At 43.3% G+C, this 18192-nt stretch overlaps 1 protein-coding gene across 1 annotated transcript in view; it reads left to right on the top strand.

Moving 5' to 3' along the window:
* DRD4 (dopamine receptor D4) overlaps positions 1–18192 on the top strand; it is a 166988-nt gene that overhangs the window by 26082 nt on the left and 122714 nt on the right. The window contains exon 2 of the mRNA XM_077458835.1: positions 6519–6631. Within this exon, the coding sequence (XP_077314961.1) occupies positions 6519–6631 (113 nt within the window). The remainder of the gene's footprint in view (positions 1–6518; positions 6632–18192) is intronic.

The raw sequence follows: 18192 nt of genomic DNA, 5'->3' as shown, positions 1-18192 counted from the left end.
AGGTGACCAATGCATTTCGGGGGCCAAAGAATCCCTCATCATCAGATCTAGGGTCTTGTTTCCAGTATTCCTACATGAACTCTTCTGAAAAGGGATCTTATTCTGTAAATTAATTAAAGAGCCACTGAACTCTTTTAGTTTGTGCCTGGATTAGGATCCCCTTTCAGCAGACTGTATTTGAGTCCATTTAGGAATACTAGCAACTTAATTCAAATACGTGGTTAGTGCTTATCTACTTATTTTTACTTTCTTGCCAAAATACAGCTATATATACAGTATATATTTGGGCTGATCATTTGACGTTCTATCTTGCTTGCTTGTTCAGTTTTTATTCCGTTTCTGTGTTTCTGAGCAGTCAAAGTCTTCAAGAGCTATTATCAACCTGAATATGAATGAAAAGCCAAGTTGGAGTCTAGTGCCTCAATTTTATTATTCTTTAGAAAAGAAATGTAGATTCTGAAAATCGTATTGCTCTCTCACATGGGTGGTCAGTGAAGTGACCATTTACACTGGTGTTCAATATAGTGCACCCTTACATTGGTGGTAAGTGCAATGCTCTCTTACATTGGTGGCCTGTGAAGAAGGGCCTCCTTCAGTGGTCAGTGGGAGAGGGACTATGTTCCTTACAAAAGTGGTTAGTGGAAAGAATAAGTCTTACATTTGTGGTCACTGGGAAGAATGACCCCTTAAAAAAGCTGAAGATCTTATCTGAGAAGCAAACATTGCTCATTGTCATTCTGGAAGGTAGACCTTCCCATTGACAACATTCTGGCAGAGAGCAGCAGATTTTCCTCAAGAATTCGATGATATTTTGATCCATCCATTTTTCTTCTATCCTGACAAGTGCTCCAGTCCCTGATGCAGAGAAACACCCCAAAATATATTACCATCTCCATGCTTTACTGTAGCAATGGTGTTATTAGGATGGTGAGCTATATTGGATTTCCACCAGACATCTCATTTGGTGTTGAGCTCAAAAAATTACATTTTAGTCTCATCTGACCACCTTAAAGGAGTTGTAAACCCTCATGTTTTTTCACCTTAATGCATCCTATGTGTCCTCACCATATGACATCCTATGCATCCTCACCGTGTGACATCCCCCAGTGACCCTGCCCCTTATGCCTATATAAGTCGATACGCAGCGTGTCCACAGCATTACAGCGGGAGAGAGCGTCATGTCAACATCGGAAAAACAGAAGAAGGGAGAAGAAGAAGAAGAAGGCGACGGCGACAACGAAGGAGAAGGTTGGGTCAATGCTAGCAAAAGAGCTGGAAGACAGCGGAGGAGCCCGGCAGAAGCACCGGAGAGTGGGAGAAGAGGCCGGAGAGTGGGATAAGAACCGGAAAGTGCGGAGAAGTCGGAAGAAGACCCCCGGAGCTGCCTAATAAACTATTTAAAAAACCTGTGTAGTTGTTTTTTTTTTATTGACACTTTTTCCCCCAGGTGAATGGGTAGGGGTACGGTGTACCCCATACTTATTCACATAGGGTGGGGGGCCAGGATCTGGGGGCCCCCTTATTAAAGGGGGCTCCCGGATTCCGATAAGCCCCTCGCCCGCAGACCCTGACAACCAATTGCCAGGGTTGTCTGGAAGAGGCCCTTGTCCTCCTCAACATGGGGACAAGGTGCTTTGGGGTGGAGGGCCACGGGGCGCCCCCTTCCCCCAAAACACCCACCCCCCTATGTTGAGGGCATACGGCCTGGTACGGCTCGGGGGGGGGGGGGGGGGGGGGGCGCTCGCTCGTCCCCATCCCCTTTCCTGACCGGCCGGGCTGCGTGCTTGGATAAGGGTCTGATATGGATTTTGGGGGGACCCCCACGCTGTTTTTTTGGCGTAGGGGCTTCCCCTTAAAATCCATAGCAGATCAAAGGGCCTTGGAGGGGCATTCCCTCTCATGCTCGCTGTGATAAGAAAATGTGTTTTTCCTATTGCAGCCAGCGGGAGATGTACAGTACCCCGTACATTCTCACGGGCAGGTGCTGTAGCTGCCCGCACTTCGTATTTGGTTCTTTGGACCAGCATACAGACGAAGGGTTTCCCGCTAGGAACTGAGTCCGGCGGAGTTCCTGCGGGAAAATTTAAAGGTCCTATGGAGCCCAAACACGTTCAGAATGTCCGACGGATTCGTTCCGTCGGACCTTTACTGTCAAAAAGTCCGGTCGTGTGTACTCCTCCTGTTGATCCTCCACTTGAGGATTAAGACAAACCTTAAACACTGACAGGGGTGCATACAGTGGTCAGCTTTTATTAATTTATGTAAAACCTAAAAGTGGAAAAAAATCTGCTTTTGTGACTGCTTAAGAAAGTGTTAGTTGGAGTTAGGCATTTTTTTTTTCCAGTAACTAATGTAAAGTACATACAAATCTACTAGTTCATCTAACAATACCCCCTCTAGACTGTACTGCTACCCAAGGGTAACTTGATTTTATTTTTTTATTTTTTTCACCAGAATGACCTCATGATTTATAGAGATCAGACCTCTCTTGCTTCCCAATATGTGACTTGCTTTTGAAGCAAGTGTCCGTACACCTTAACCTGGCACATGGCATTGTCCAAGAGAAAGAACGTTTCTTTAATTTAACCTCCACTCTCATCTCACAATCCCCCCCATATTTTTTTCTGGTGTAACTTACTCCAGTTTTCCTTTCTCTGCCCATGACTCATTTTTGTTAGTGTTTTTCTGTGGTTTAACTACTTTGTGACCTATTTACCTATATGTAAAATGCATGAACTGGGTTGGAATTCAACTTTTATTGCTGATTGTTCACAGCTCCTGGTTATCATTAGTAATATTTGCACGGGCTCCATTGACCGCCCTTCTATGTATACATGTTCTGCATTGCTAGTGTTCTTTAATGCCTGGTCCTACTTTATCATATGGAATTGTCATATCATTTTTCTTTTTGTTACACTATATTACCAAAAGTATTGGGACGTCTGCCTTTACAAGCACATTCATTTTAATGGCATCCCAGTCTTAGTCTGTAGTGTTCAATATTGAGTTAGCTCACCCTTTGCAGATATAACAGCTCCAACTCTTCTGGGAAACCTGTCCACAAGGTTTAGTAGTGTGTCTATGGGAATGTTTTACCATTCTTTTAGAAGCTCATTTGTGTGATCCAGCACTGATGCTGGACGAGAAGGCCTGGCTCGTAGTCTATGCGCTATTTCACCCCAAAGGTGTTCTATTGGATTGAGGTGAGGACTCTGTGCAGGCCAGTCAAGTTCTTCAACCCCAAACTCGCTAATCCATGTCTTTAAGGCCTTTGCTTTGTGCACTGGTCCAAATCATTTGGTGGAGGGGGATTATGGTGTGGGGTTGTTTTTCAGCGGTTGGGCTTGGTCCCTTAGTTCCAGTGAAGGGAACTCTTAAGGCGTCAGCATACCAAGACATTTTGGACAATTTCATGCTCTCAACTTTATGGGAACAGTTTGAAGATGGCCCCTTGCTATTCCAACGTGACTGCGCACCAGTGCACAAAGCAAGGTCCATAAAGACATGGATAAGCGAGTTTGAGGCGGAGGAACTTGACTGGCCTGCACAGAGTCCTAACCTCTACCCAATAGAACACCTTTAAGATATATTAGAGCGGAGACAGAGAGCCAGGCCATCTCATCCACAACAGTGTCTGACCTCACAAATGAGTAATGATGTGTTTTGAAAATGAACATAGTTGATTGTGAAATAGCTGTATCAGGTTTTTGGTCACATAAATAATTCAAGTGATTGTAAAGTCTTGTTTTTATACCTACCTGCTATGAGCAGTGGTTTTGCACAAAACAGTCCTGATCCTCCTTTTCTCAGGTCTCTCTTTGGTGCTTCAGGCCCTTCTCTCCTGTCGAGTGCCCCCATAGCAAGCAGCTGCTATGGGGGCACCTGAGCTGAGCTGCAGCTCTGTGTGTCCATTCAGACACAGAGCTGTGGGTAGGCCCCCTCTCTCTCCTGATTTGCTAACTGACTTTGGCTGAGACACAAAAGCTGCTCCATTGGCTCCTGCTGCTGTCAATCAATCAGGAGGGAGAGTCCCAGATGGACAAGGGACTCGTGGACATGGCTGGACCTAAATGGGGCCCAGGTAAGTATTAGGGGGGGGCTGGGGCTACAATGCAGTAGGATAAAAAAAAACTTTCTGTCTTTACAACCACTTTAAGTACTACAGTATTCCCTGCAGTGCTATCCTGACTATTAATTTTGTAAATTTCTCATCTACCTTTGTGGCATAAGAAAGTATGATGGTAGAACCATGTTATAATATGCTGGAAGAGGTTATGCCCTGCAAGTCAGTCAGGCTCTATTACACTGCACAAGGCTGTGCTGGTAGCTTGGTGAGGAAGTGTTTAAGCAGCTTATAGGAGGGGAGAACAAAGGGTGGGCCTGATGTTCTCTTGTAATCCGGTGAGCAAGCAGGTGACATAGAAAGCTGCAGAGGTGCAATAATGAACAATGGTATCAGCATCCTAGCCATACAATATTTCAACATTGTGCACATTTTATATCTGGCCGAATAGAATTTTGCCAGGTAAAACAGCAAACACTGTACAGTTTATCTGGATTGCTGATTTAATGGTTGATCACTTCATCAACATTGTGAATGAGCCTTAAAAATTTTGTACATCAGTTTTACTAGGATGTCAGTCTTTACAGCTCTGAATACTTATCTATGACTTATTCTTTAAACAGCCTTCTTGTTTCAGATTTGTAGTAAGGAATAAAATATCAAGGTCTAAAATTAAACAATAAGGGATTGGGGGCAAAAATTGCAGCTTATTTTATGAACAGTGATATGATATTTGTGTTTATTGAAACCCATCTTGTATTGCTCTGATTGCACCTGCGTTACATCAGAGGGGGGCAGGGTCACCCATACGTCAAGGGGAAGCCCATGGCTTCCCTCATCAGCGTCAGAGGGGGCAGGGTCAGGTGACGGGTGGCCCCACCCTCCTAATATAAGAAATGTCAGCACTGGGATCCCCGCAGTGTCTCCGCAGTGGAGACAGAAGACGGATGCATGTATGGACAGCGCTGGACTGAGAGATCCCCCGTCGCTGGATCAGATCAGCCATCGCTGGACCCCGGAGAGATGATCATCCGTCGCTGGATAGCAAGAGTGGATTACCACCGCTGGAATCTTTTTTTTTTTTTTTTTTTTAATAAAGGAATTTTTTAAAAGTGTGTTTGTCTTATTTAACCATTTTTACACTTTCTTTGTGAAATGGTAGGGGTACTTTTGTACCCCCTTAATATTTCAAACAGGGGGGGGGTCGGGATCTGGGGGTCCCCTTGTTAAAGGGGGCTTCCAGATTCTGATAAACCCCCCGCCCGCACACCCCCACAACCACCGGCCAGGGTTGTGGGGATGAGGCCCTTCTCCACATCAACATGGGGACATGGTGCTTTGAGGGGTCACAGACCCCCAAAGCATCCTCCCAATGTTGAGGGCATGTGGCCTGGTAAGGTTCAGGAGGGGGGGCGCTCTCTCGTCCCCCCCTCTTTTCCTGCAGCTGCTCAGATAAAGGGTCTGGTATGGATTTTTAGGGGGATCCCTACGTCAATTTTTTTTTTAATTTGATGCGGGGTTCCCCTTAATATCCATACCAGACCTGAAGGGCCTGGTAATTGAATTAGGGGAACCCCCACGCTTTTTTTTTTTTTATTAATGAATGAATTGTCGGCTAATACAGAGAACACTCATTGAGTGTTCTCTGTATTACGGGAGCCAACAATGGAAAGTGATTTTAAAAGACTTTTTTTCCTTGCGAAATTACACTTTGTGCAGGGACAGTTCCAAGCACGGGAAACATGCGCCCCTTCACAGGCATACTATAGACACCCCCCAGGTACGAAATTTAAAGGAATATTACACTTTTATTGTTTCACTTTAATCATTATTAAAATCACTGCTCCTGAAAAAACGTCTGTTTTTAAAACTTTTTTTTGCATTGATCCATGTCCCCTGGGGCAGGACCCGGGTCCCCAAACACTTTTTAGGACAGTAATTTGCATATTAGCCTTTAAAATTAGCACTTCAGATTTCTCCCATAGACTTGTATAGGGTGTTCTGGCTTTTCGAATTTGCCGCAAACAGCCCAAATTGTTCACTGTTCGCTGAACAGGCAAACAGGCAATGTTCGAGTCGAACATGAGTTTGACTCGAACTCGAAGCTCAACTCTACTGGTGAGTATGCTGGCCATGCAAGAACTGGGATGTTTTCAGCTTCACTTAGGGGTGTACTCACTTTTGTTGCCAGCAGTTTAGACATATAGCTGTGTGTTGAGTTATTTTGAAGGGACAGCAAATTTACACTGTTATACAAGCTGTACACTCACTACTTTTCATTGTAGTAAAGTTTAATTTCTTCAGTGTTGTCACATGAAAAGATATAATTTAATATTTACAAAAATGTGAGGGGTGTTCTCACTTTTGTGAGATAAGTGTAATTTTTTTTTTTATGATTATATATATGTATACTGTATACATTTGTGACTCTGAACAGCTTTTATTGACTTTTCAGTTTCTAGGAGGGGCGTGGACTCTGGGCTTTGTTCTTTGTGATGTCCTCATGACCATGGATGTCATGCTCTGTACAGCTTCCATCTTCAATCTCTGTGCGATCAGTGTAGACAGGTAAGTGATTCCAGTATGTACAAAGTAAAAAACCTCCCCGATTAAAGGATGTTCTGTGGATGACATATACTAAAGACTGACAAAATGCACTACTATATAGAAAACCCAGCTTACGTTGCTACTTAAAATCAGTAATGCAGATGCAGCATAGTGGTTACCCAACATACTTGACCCCCAGGGCAATTATTTTTTAATCCCATCCACCCCTTCTCTATATGTCCAAATAAATTTTAGTATTAATAATAAAACAAACAAATACTAAAGCATAAGAGAAGAAACAGAGAGAGAACACGTTCTTTATTTCTACATTGCTTAAATATACTCAAAATAGTAAAACGATAACCTAAAAAATAAAACTGGAGACTTAAGGGCTCATTTACACTTGTTTCGACTGCAACACATATTAAAGCTCCTACCGCTTCAACATGCTTTTTTATGTATTTTTGATGCTTCTGCGATGCTTCAGTGATGCTTCGGTGGGGCTTTCGATGATGCTTCGTTGGTGCGTTTTTGAAGCTTTAACCCTTTCACTGCTGTACTAGTTGCAGGCCGTACAGACCTAAATTACTCCGCTGTTATAAGCTTCTGCCATCCACCTCCAGCACATTTTTCACCTCAGCACCAGCCACTCCCCCCCCCCCCCCCCCCCGCCAGCACAGATCTCCGTGCCTGGGCGCAATTGTCAGCTTCCCCCACTGTCTCTCCCACGACAATTGTATCCAGCCACAGTGCTAAAAATTTAAAAAAACCTCAAGTAATCCCCCCATCCACTGTGACCCCCCTTCCTTCAGTGCCCCCCCTCCCCCCACAATCCCTGGTGCCCCATACATGCAGCGCTGCTGACTGGCTCTTCCTCCACCCCCTCCCGCCCGCGGCATCTGCTCCCCTGAAGATTGGTTAATGCTAGGAGGCAAAGCGTGGGAGAAGGGTGCTGTTAACCATGTGTTTACAAGCCCCCTTTCTTTCTTGGATAAACAGCCCCCCACTGTGACCTTCCTCCCTTCGATTCCCCCCCCCCCCCGTCTTTCTCACCCATCCCCAGTGCCCGATACATGCAGCTCTGCTGACCAGCTCTCCCTATGTTTACCAGCCCCTTTTGTTTTTGAATGAACAGAGCAATCGGTACTGATTACTATATTTAATTAATGAATGAACAGAAGCAAACACTGTTTATGCAGGCAGTGTGATTGGCGATGGATTTACATTGTGGAACTTTGTTTTTTTATTTTTTAATAAAGGAATTGTCAAAAACTGTCTCTGTGTTTTTATTACCTTTTGACACTTTTTTAGTGAATGGGTAGGGGTACTTATTCACATGGGGGACCAGATCTGGGGTCCACCTTGTTAAAAGGGGCATCCAGATTCCAATGAGGTCCCTGCCTGCAGACCCGCACATACACCAGCCAGGGTTGTGGGGATCAGCTCCCCCATGTTGAGGGCATGATATGGTTTCCTGACCTGCCGGGCTGCATGTTCAGATAAGGACCCCACGCTGTTTTTTTTGACCGAAGGTATGGACTGGGGGGGACCCCATGCTGGGGTTTTTTTCAGCATTTTTAATTGTCTGCATTTTTTTTTTACATTCAGCTGTCAGCAGCTGATGAGTCATCTGTTGTTTAGGACGTGGCTGCTGGCTTCCCAGCCCTCTCCTTAGCAACCAGCTCAATGCAGGAAAATGACTGCATAAAAAATGCAGTCATTACCGCTAAATCGAACAAATATTGCATTTGGTATTTACCGCAAAGTTCTTAGTAAATTGAATTTTACCGCATTTTATTTACCATTATTTAACTCTTAGTGAATCGACCCCTTAATAAGAATTTAGCAGGATTTTTTTGTTTTTCTAATATTTTTTGATAAACCTTTGCACTGAGCAACTATTGTGCCCCTACAGTAGCACCTACTTTTTATTCTACTGGTCATGTGCTTTCAGAAAATATATGGTTTGGGGGGTCTTTTACAAACTCTGAAAGCTGTAAGTGAAAAATTAAAACCTCCCTATTTTTAGAAAAATATGCTTATTTACAGTATTCAATGTTCACCATTTTGGAAATTTTACAAATATTTGTTATTTAATAACTCAATACAGGTTAAACTTTTATATTTAGTAGGAATTGAGCTGGAATTTTGTAAAATGTGCTCTATTTGTATCTACAAGTAATGATTTTAGTGTGTTTTTAGCAAAAACATTGTTTTGATAAAAATTTGTGCAAATATAATGGGGCCCTAAAAATCAGTAGCACCTTATTCTTAGACCCGGTTCACACTGAGGCAGCACAACTTGTAGCACGACTGCCTCAGGCGACCGGGATCCGACTTTAACGGCGGCTTGCATAATGACTTCTGTATAGAAGTCAATGCAAGTCGCCCCAAAAGTCGTACAGGAACCTTTTTCTAAGTCGGAGCGACTTTTTCTACTGGTCATGTGCTTTCAGAAGATGTCTGGTTTTAGGGGTCTTTTGCAATCTTCGAAAGCTGTGAGTGAAAAATGAAAAGAAAATTTGGTTATTTACAGTTTTGCGTATGTTTGAGTTTCACCATTTCTCATAAAGGCGCAATTTAAAATTTACAAATATTTGTTCTTTATTAACGCAATACAGGTTAAACTTGTATATTAAGTAGGAATTGAGCAGCAATTTTGTCAAATTTGCTGTGTTTTTATCTGCTAATAATGAGTTTTGTTTTGAATTTTTTGTGAAAATATTGATTTCATGAACATTTGCACAAAAATCATGGGTCCTTAAAAATCAGTAGCACTTCTTTTTATTCAACTGGCCATGTGCTTTATGGTTTTGGGGGTCTTTTACAAACTCTGAAAGCTGTAAGTGAAAAATAAAAAAGCAATTCCAAAAATGGTCTGACCAGCTGAGTTTAAAACTGGAGCACAGGGCCTGGCAATGAAAAGGTTAATGAAACTTGGCAAATGCCCTGTGTGTGTTGATATCTCATACCTGCAATACCTCCAAAACAAAGCGAAGCTAAATTAAAGCCTGCAGGTGCTTCAAGAGAGCTTTCTTATAGACTTCTATGGAGGTTTTGAAGACGCTTTGAAGCACCACTAAAGCACAAAGGCGTATAATTTTTGAAGCAAAGCAAAAAAAGCAAATGCAAAGTGTAAATATGACTGTAAGCTAACCATTTTATTTAGTGAGAGGTGCTTTGATTGGCATTCAGAGAGCTTTAAAAAAGTGTGTCTTAAGCCATATTTTGAAGCAAGTTTAAACAAGCTCTTAGCCCTTGTACACACGGTCGGAGAATCTGTCGGAATGAGTCTTATCGGACCGTGTCGTCAGATAATCTGACTGTGTGTGGTATGCATCGGACTAATTCCGTCCGAATCTCCGTCCGACCCAATTTTCCAACATGTTGGAAATATTTCCCGACCAACTGGGCCGGACGGACCTAATCCGATCATGTGTAGAGCATTTTCATCGGACCAAGTGCCACGCATGCTCAGATCAAATTCCTACATCAAAGCTATTGGCTACTAGCCTGAATGTAGTCCCATCGTAACGAAATTACGTCATCACATTCTGAAAGATCGGATTTTTCACCAACTTGGCCCAACCGTGTGTATGCAACAGTTTCCGACACAATCCGTCGGACTAAATCCGACAGGCAAAATCTGACGGATTTGGTTGGCAAAATCTCCGACCGTGTGTACGTGGGCTTATAGTGGAACACAGAGTGCATTCCTGGGGTTTTACAGCAGGTGTAAAGAAGAACAGAACGCTGCTACTCCCAAGCAGCTCAGGTGAATAAACAATAGTCTAAGTCCCGGTTGGTGGGGCGAAATACATCAGGGTGTGTGATTTGGTGGAGACATGTAGCCTGAGGCTACTCCTTATCGTTTATTCACCTGGGTTGGTCGGGAGTAGCAGCGATCCTTTCCTCTTTACATTTACTAGCTATCTGGATTGGTATCAGAAGAAGTTTGCACCCTATGCTCTTGAACACTATATGCTTTCACCTCTACTTTGGCAACGCCAAAAGCAATATAACAGGTTGCAGTTAATAGCAGGGGGTTTAACAGTGACAGCCCTGCAGAGAATTAATCTACTTTGTATTGTAATATAGTCCTGTGAACAGTGGTAACTAGATGTGACAATATGAAAGCCAAAAAAGTTCATCATTATAATACATAGGCTACAAATGGCCATTCATATTTTAAAAACAGACAACAATCAATTATTAAAACATGTGGGCAACAGATGGGCAGTAATACCAATATGTGGCCAGTGAAAGGGCTATTGTGACAACACTAGGGCAACTTCACCAGGCACCCTCTTATTCATAAGCCCCCCCCCCCTCCCCCCCAAGAAAAAATGTACCCCGGTTTTCTGAGCAAAATTCTACACTTTCCAGTAAAGATCTCCCCCAAGAAAGGAAAAACAACTAATCTCAGCAGAGTGGATACTGGTCCAGAGTGAAGGAAAGCCCATCCCAGACCTTTCCCTCAGCTGTTTCATGTGACACATCAGAGCACAGGAGGAACCAGGGATGGCATCCCTTCACTCTGAGATCTGCACAGGAAACATACATTACAGCCATTTGACTTTGCAGGTACCCTCACATAGTGTCCAAGTCAGGCGTTGCTTAAAGTGGAGGGCCACCCTGAAAACAAAAAAAATATTAAAAATAAAAAAAAAATATAAAAAAAAAAAAATGAAAAAAATATTTTTTTTTTACTTACCAGAAATGCCTGTTGCTAGGCACTTTCTCCTAATCTTCCTCTTCCTCCTCCGCGGAGATCTTCTGTCTTCTGTCTTCGTCGCGGCGTCTTCTGGGTAATGAGTCGCGCTGTGTTCTGGGAACTGTGTGTTCCAGAACACAGCGCGTCCCATTCAGAAAGCGCTGCGGGACTCGCGCATGCGCAGTAGCTGCGGGACTCGCGCATGCGCAGTAGGAAACGGGCAGTGAAGCCGTAAGACTCCACTGCCTGTTTCCCTTACAAGGAATGGCAGCACCGGGACCCGAGAGCCGAGGGACGGGTCGGCCTCGGGCGGCCGACATCGCGGGCACCCTGGACAGGTGAGTGTGTTGATTAAGTCAGCAGCTGCAGTGTTTGCCGACTTTTTTTTTTTTTTTTTGTATAACCGGCCCTCCTCTTTAAGTGGTGCTCTTGCATCCTGTCTCCCAGAGCACCCTGCAACAACTGGCTTTGCCGGGGGAAGACCACCCCTCCCTAGGGATTCCACTGGTGCAGTGTCATGGTACTTCACTGATCACTTGAATAAAGAGCAATAAAGTGGGCGCAGAGACCAAATATAGGGCTATCCCCACAAAACGAATTTATACATAAATACAAACATCAGCACATTAGATCATTGCAATTTCATTAGTTCTTTATGTAGAACATTTCAAAGTGACAGATAACAAGTAGAACGGAAGAGCGTGTCTCCGCTGAGGGAATGAACGGGCTCGGGTGAGTAAAACGGGGGCTAGGGGGCTGGTCAGTGTCAGAAGTTTTTCACCTTAATGCATAGGTTACATTAAAGTGAAAAAAAACACAACATGTTTACAGCCCCTTTAAATTTATGCTGATTGTTATCTGTCGCTATATAAGGGACTGCTGATATTATAATAGTCTGGTCTGCTGTATGTAAGTAATGAACACATTCAGGAGTTTTTATATATTTTATATATTTTTTCCCCTTGTTATTTGTTTCCTCTTCCTAAACATTTGGATAAGTTAGTTTCTCTTTAGACTCATAGTTTATTATGTGTGTGCTTATCTGTGCACAGGGGAGAGTTCCAAGATGAACTTAGATAACTTATATTACAGTCCCTTAAGAAGGATTAGCTTGTAAGACCAAACAACTCATTCTGTGAGCAGCACAAACATTCCTCTTGGAGAGGCTGATCTACACTAGCTTGTTGCAAGTGCCCAGGATAACCTTTATATTTATGACCAATATATTTATAGGGTTTATTTTTCTTATTTTATTAGAGTTCTTATTTTACTAGAGTCCAAGTCTAGCGTGTCCAGGCAAATCAAAAACTTACATTACATTTGAGTCTGGTGTTAATCTTGAAGGGGGAAACCCATGCAAAAATAATAAAAATAAAAAATAGCATGGGATGTGCCCCCAGGATCATACCAGACCCTTCAGATCTGGTATGGATTTATGGGGAATCCCCACTCCAAAGTAAAAAGAAAAATGGCGTGGATCCCCGAAAAAATCCATACCAGACCCATGTCCGAGCATGCAGCCCCACAGGTCAGGAAAGGGGGGGCAAGCGAGCGCCCCCCCCTCTAGACCATACAAGGCCACATGCCCTCAACATGGGGGGGTGGGTTCTTTGGGGCAAGGGGGTCGCTGTGCCCCCACCCCAAAGCACCTTCTCCCCAGGTTGATGGGGACAAGGGCCTCTTCCCGAGAACCCTGGGCGGTGGTTTTGGGGGTCTGTGGGCAGAGGGCTTATCAGAATCTGGAAGCTCCCTTTAACAAGGGGGCCCCCAGATCCTGGTACATTGTGCCCCTACCCAATCACCAAAAAAGTGTCAAAAATAAATAAAAACAGTACGAAGGTTTTTGACAAAGTCCTTTATTAAAAATTAGCGATGGGCGAATGGGTCGGCCCAAGCATGAGTTTGGTTCGAACATTTAAACAACAATTGCTGCGCTAAATACAAAAATAATAATATACCATGTGAAATGATATAAAGTGACAGTAGTCAGTCCAGAGGATTTCCATATAAGTCCATGCAGAAATTAAGTGATATATTGTTGCAACACATGTCCAAATGATAGTGAGCGATCGTACACCCAGGTGCACCTTCCACCATCTAAATACAAGATGTGCCTTTACCAGATAGGCAGACTCCACATTGTAGGAGTCTAATCACGCATGGAATCACACATCATGAAGGATCCATCCACTGGAGGTAGAGAAGGGTGGTGTCACAGCCGCTGGTGCTGGTCACTCACTCTTTCTCACTAAGGTTTATGTAAAAAAGGCAAAAAGGCACGACATAGCGTAAAACCAGGGTGGTTTTATTGAAAAAATAGTGACCACAGTGACCACAATAGTGACCACAGGTCCGATACAATGTTTGACCCTGATGACATCATGTATGATGAAACTAGTAGGGCAGAGTTTATGTCCAGCAATACCACGCTACTCTGATCTGCAGATTTTTATGTGAGAACCTTTTTATCCACTTGCATTGTATTGGACCTGTGGTCACTTTTAATGGCATTTTTTCAATAAAACCACCTTGGTTTTATGCTATGTGGTGACTTTTTGCCTTTTTTACATAAACCTCCATAAGAAACAGTGATTAACCAGCACCAGCCACCCTTCTCTCCTCCAGTGAATGGACCATTCATGATGTGTGATTCCATGCATGATTAGACTCCTATAATGTGGAACTCCACTGTACAGATGCCTTCTCCACCTAACACCCCATGTCCACAGGTACAATTATTACTTCCTTCATTCAATGCCACCACTGTAGACGAGGTTGCTAAACTTTTCTCTAACATCCACCTTACCACCTGCCCCCAGGACCCTGTTCCCTCACAATTCCTTTGTTCACCCTCTGGCTCTATTCTACACTCCCTAACTCACATCTTCAATCTCTCCCTCTCTTCGGGCAGCTTCCCAAACTTTCTAAAACATGTCACCCCCATTCTTAAAAAGCCCTCACTAGACCACACCAATCTTAATAACCTACGCCCCATCTACTTGCTACCCTTGTTATCCAAACTCTCTGAGCGTCTGGTCTACAACTGACTGAGTGACCACCTCGCCAAGAATAACCTTCTTGATCCCCTTCAGTCTGGATTCCTCAACATTCCATGGAAACTGCTATCCTAAAACTCACAAAGAATCTGCTAACAGCTAAATCCAATGGACACTATTCTGTACTCCTGGACCTCTCTGCCGCCTTTAACACAGTGGATCACCCCCTCCTCCTACAAAAACTCCACGCCTTAGGTCTACATGACTGTACTCTTCACTGGTTCTTATCCTATTTATCCAACTGCACCTTAAGTGTCACTTACAACTCTATTGCCTCCCCTCCTCTCCCTTTCTATGTCGGGGTCAGGATTGGTGGTGTGCGAAAATGGCACAAACCTCCTGTCTGCCCTTAGACAGGGAAAGTTGAAACTTGTGCCTGGAACATGTCCTCAATTTGGTGGTGCAACGTTTACTAAATAGGCACCCAGAGTTGGAAGATCTGCATTTCAGGCAGTCATGCACAGCCAGTGCTCGGTTGGCTGAAATTTAGCCGGAATTCCACCTGCCCATAAACCGCCTGATTTGTGACATGCCCACCAGGTGGAACCCGACTTTGGTAATGCTGCAGCGGCTGCACATGCAGGAAAGGGCCATCAGCGAGTACCTGTGTGTGTATGGCACAATGACAGGTGCAGTTCGGCTCTGCTTTTTTTCCCCACGCCAATGGCTTCTCATAAAGGATGCATGCACTGTATTGTCACCATTTGAGAGGGCCACAAGGATGGTGAGCCGTGACAATGCATGCATCAGTGATACAATCCCTGTTGTGTTCCTGCTGGAGCAGACTCTGCATGTCATTATGGACAGGGCACTTGAGGCAGAGCAGCGAGAGGAAGAGGAGGACTTTCTTTCCTCTCAAGGCCCACTTTATGCAGACACCATTGTTCCTACCCCACAGAACACGCAAGAGGAGAGGGAGGAGGAGGAGGATTCTGGCAGTTTTGGAGGCATTGAAGTAGAAGAAGACATATGTCAAACAGTAAGGAATGGTTTTCCATCCCCAGAACCCTTGGGAGTAGTATGTGGCTGGGAGGAGGTATTGCCAGATACTATAATCCTCAGTGACCTTGAGGAGTCTGCTTCTCATGCCACTGTAAATTTGCGGTGCATGGGCTCCCTCATGCTTTAAAGCCTGTGAAAGGAAAAAAGAATTTGTGGCATAAAGGAGAAAGATCACTATTGGTTGGCAACCCTCCTTGACCACCGTTATAAGGGGAAAGTCTCAGAACTCATCCCACCCCCAGAGAGAGAGCAGAAGATGAAATCTCTTGAGGACACCTTAAAGAGGAGTTTATCTAATGCTTTTCCAACTCTGGTAGGTTACAGTGTTGTGAAAAATGTAGTTTTGAGGCTTCTGTTGGTCAAGAGAGGAGCAGTGGAGAAGGCGGCCGCCTAAGTGAGGCATTTTACAATTTCTTTAGTCCTCGCTGTCCCGGGTTGTCAGCTTTCACATCCCATCGGCAGCGTCTGCATCACATGGTGGCTGATTATCTAGGGGCGAAAAAAGAGATGGAGAGCTTTCCAGTCGACGATCCACTGGCTTACTGGGTCATGAGAATAGACCACTGGCCAGAACTTGCCTAGTATGCAATTGAGCTGTTCTCTCATCCAACATGCTTTCTGAACAGGCATTCAGTACTGCTGTAGGTTTTGTTACTGATAATTGAAGAAGTCTGTCCACACACTCCGTGGACCATCTAACATTTATCAAAACGAATCAGTCCTGGATTACCAGCAGCTTTGAAGCCCCTGATGCTGATGTCACTGATTAAGTGTTTTGGGGATGTGAAATTTCATCTTGAAGAATTTTTTTGGTGGTGTAGGTTTCATGGGCACAAATAACACCCAAAGACCAATTTTTACACACCTGTTTGACAGGTACATATCTTTGCAATTTTTGACAGCAAGGCCAATTCTTGCTTTCATCAAGAGTACCTCTATAGGGTTATGGTGTGAAGGCACCACTGACACCCAAAATTAATTTTTTTTGGCTTTATAAATGCAATTATTGCTGCAGCAGCTTCTATGCACAGTACAGATATGCTAAGGGGACAATGCAGTGAAATAAACTACAAAATAAAAGTGTCCATAAAGGTGTCCATAAACATTACATATTACGTGTACGCTAGAGGATATACAATGAGCCCAAAATATAAGTGCAAATGACGCAAAAAATTATAGCTGCCAAGATATTAGTGCATAAAAACAATGTGCTCTTCTCCCAAGTGAAATTATAAAAGGAAAAAAGGAAAAATATAACACACCGTATTAGACGGTAAATGCACAAAAAAATGTCCACCGGGCGTCGGGACTGTGACACCGGAAGTGACGCCGATCAAGCTCGCCGCTCGTTTTTACATTGCTCTGTTGTTACTTTTTAATGTGAGTACCTGTTATACATTTTTATCAATAAAAAAGCTGTATAATACTACACTATGAGGCATCCTTCCTCTCTCTAACCTATGGTACACTGGCGAGGTCCCCCACCCCGGACATCTTAAAGGAGACGCCATCGCTGACTATAGGCAGGATAGGACCCGGGCCACCACGATAGGAATGGTCACCAAGGACCCCAAAGACATATCATTTTATGCTGTTACCTTACAGCAGTAAGGTAAGGGGACACCCATATATTTAACCAGCACGGAGGAACGCACGGTTCATCTATCACCTAGCAGCATCTTTACAGAATTGTGTTTACCAGCACCCGCACTTTATTTTCCAGATCCATAGGATCATGCTATTTTGCACTATTGGTATTTCTTTTTGTTATTCGTGCATTTACCGTCTAGTACGATGTGATATTTTTCCTTTTTTCCTTTTATAATCTCACTTGGGAGATGAGCACATTGTTTTTATGCACTAATATCTTGGCAGCTATAATTTTTTTGCGTCATTTGCACTTATATTTTGTGCTCATTGTATACCCTCTAGCTTACATGTAATGTTTATGGACACTTTTATTTTGTACTTATTTCATTGATGTGACATTTCTAAATTTTTTATTCTTAAAACCCACATTTTTGCTATATGAGCTAACAATTATTCATCATAACTCCTCATCTCTCATTACCATCTTTAGTATTTTTTTCTGGCACTTTTGCACAGCGTTGATTCCTCTCTGCCATATATACTTTATATCTTTGTGTGACTACCTTTAACAGCATATTTATTTACTTCCAGTACAGCGCACCACTACTCTTACATTAGGTCCTGCCCCAGTAGCCTTTTTAGTGTGATGTTTACCTCTATTGAATGCTGAAAGAGAGAGGATTTGATAAAAAATGGCGATTGTTATAATCCCACACACTAATCTAATGGCATTATTGTAGACTGTGCACTTTTTCTTTGAATGTATCTGAGAATTAGAACTGTTGAAATAATAAACTGACAGTAAACTGATTCTTATTGTAGAAATAAGCATTACCCTCAAGTATTGGTTTATTATGCTGTGCCTGTGCCAGACTGGCAGGGACAGTGCCTGTGCAATGTGCTGTATGTGTGTGCTGTGCTTGGCCTTGTACATGTACAGCTGTGCCCATGTCACAAAGTCTGCTGCTTCAGTTTTTCAATTTTTTTGTCAGATGTGACTATGGTATACTGAAGTATAATTACAAGCACTTCATAAGTGTCAAAGGTTTTTATTGAAAATTACATGAAGTTTATGCAAAGAGTCAATATTTGCAGCATCAAGTTGACCCTTCTTTTTGAAGACCTCTGCAATTTGCCCTGACATGTTGTCATTGTCAATCAACTTCTGTGCCACTTTTGCATAATCAATGCTTGGAGTTTGTCAGAATTTTTGTGGGTTT

The sequence above is a fragment of the Lithobates pipiens genome, unplaced genomic scaffold, assembly GCF_037356315.1.
Source record: "Lithobates pipiens isolate NorthernLeopardFrog02 unplaced genomic scaffold, aLitPip1_a1.2 Scaffold_10, whole genome shotgun sequence".
NCBI classification, from domain to species: domain Eukaryota; kingdom Metazoa; phylum Chordata; class Amphibia; order Anura; family Ranidae; genus Lithobates; species Lithobates pipiens.
This window is presented reverse-complemented; position numbering and strand designations above follow the sequence as displayed.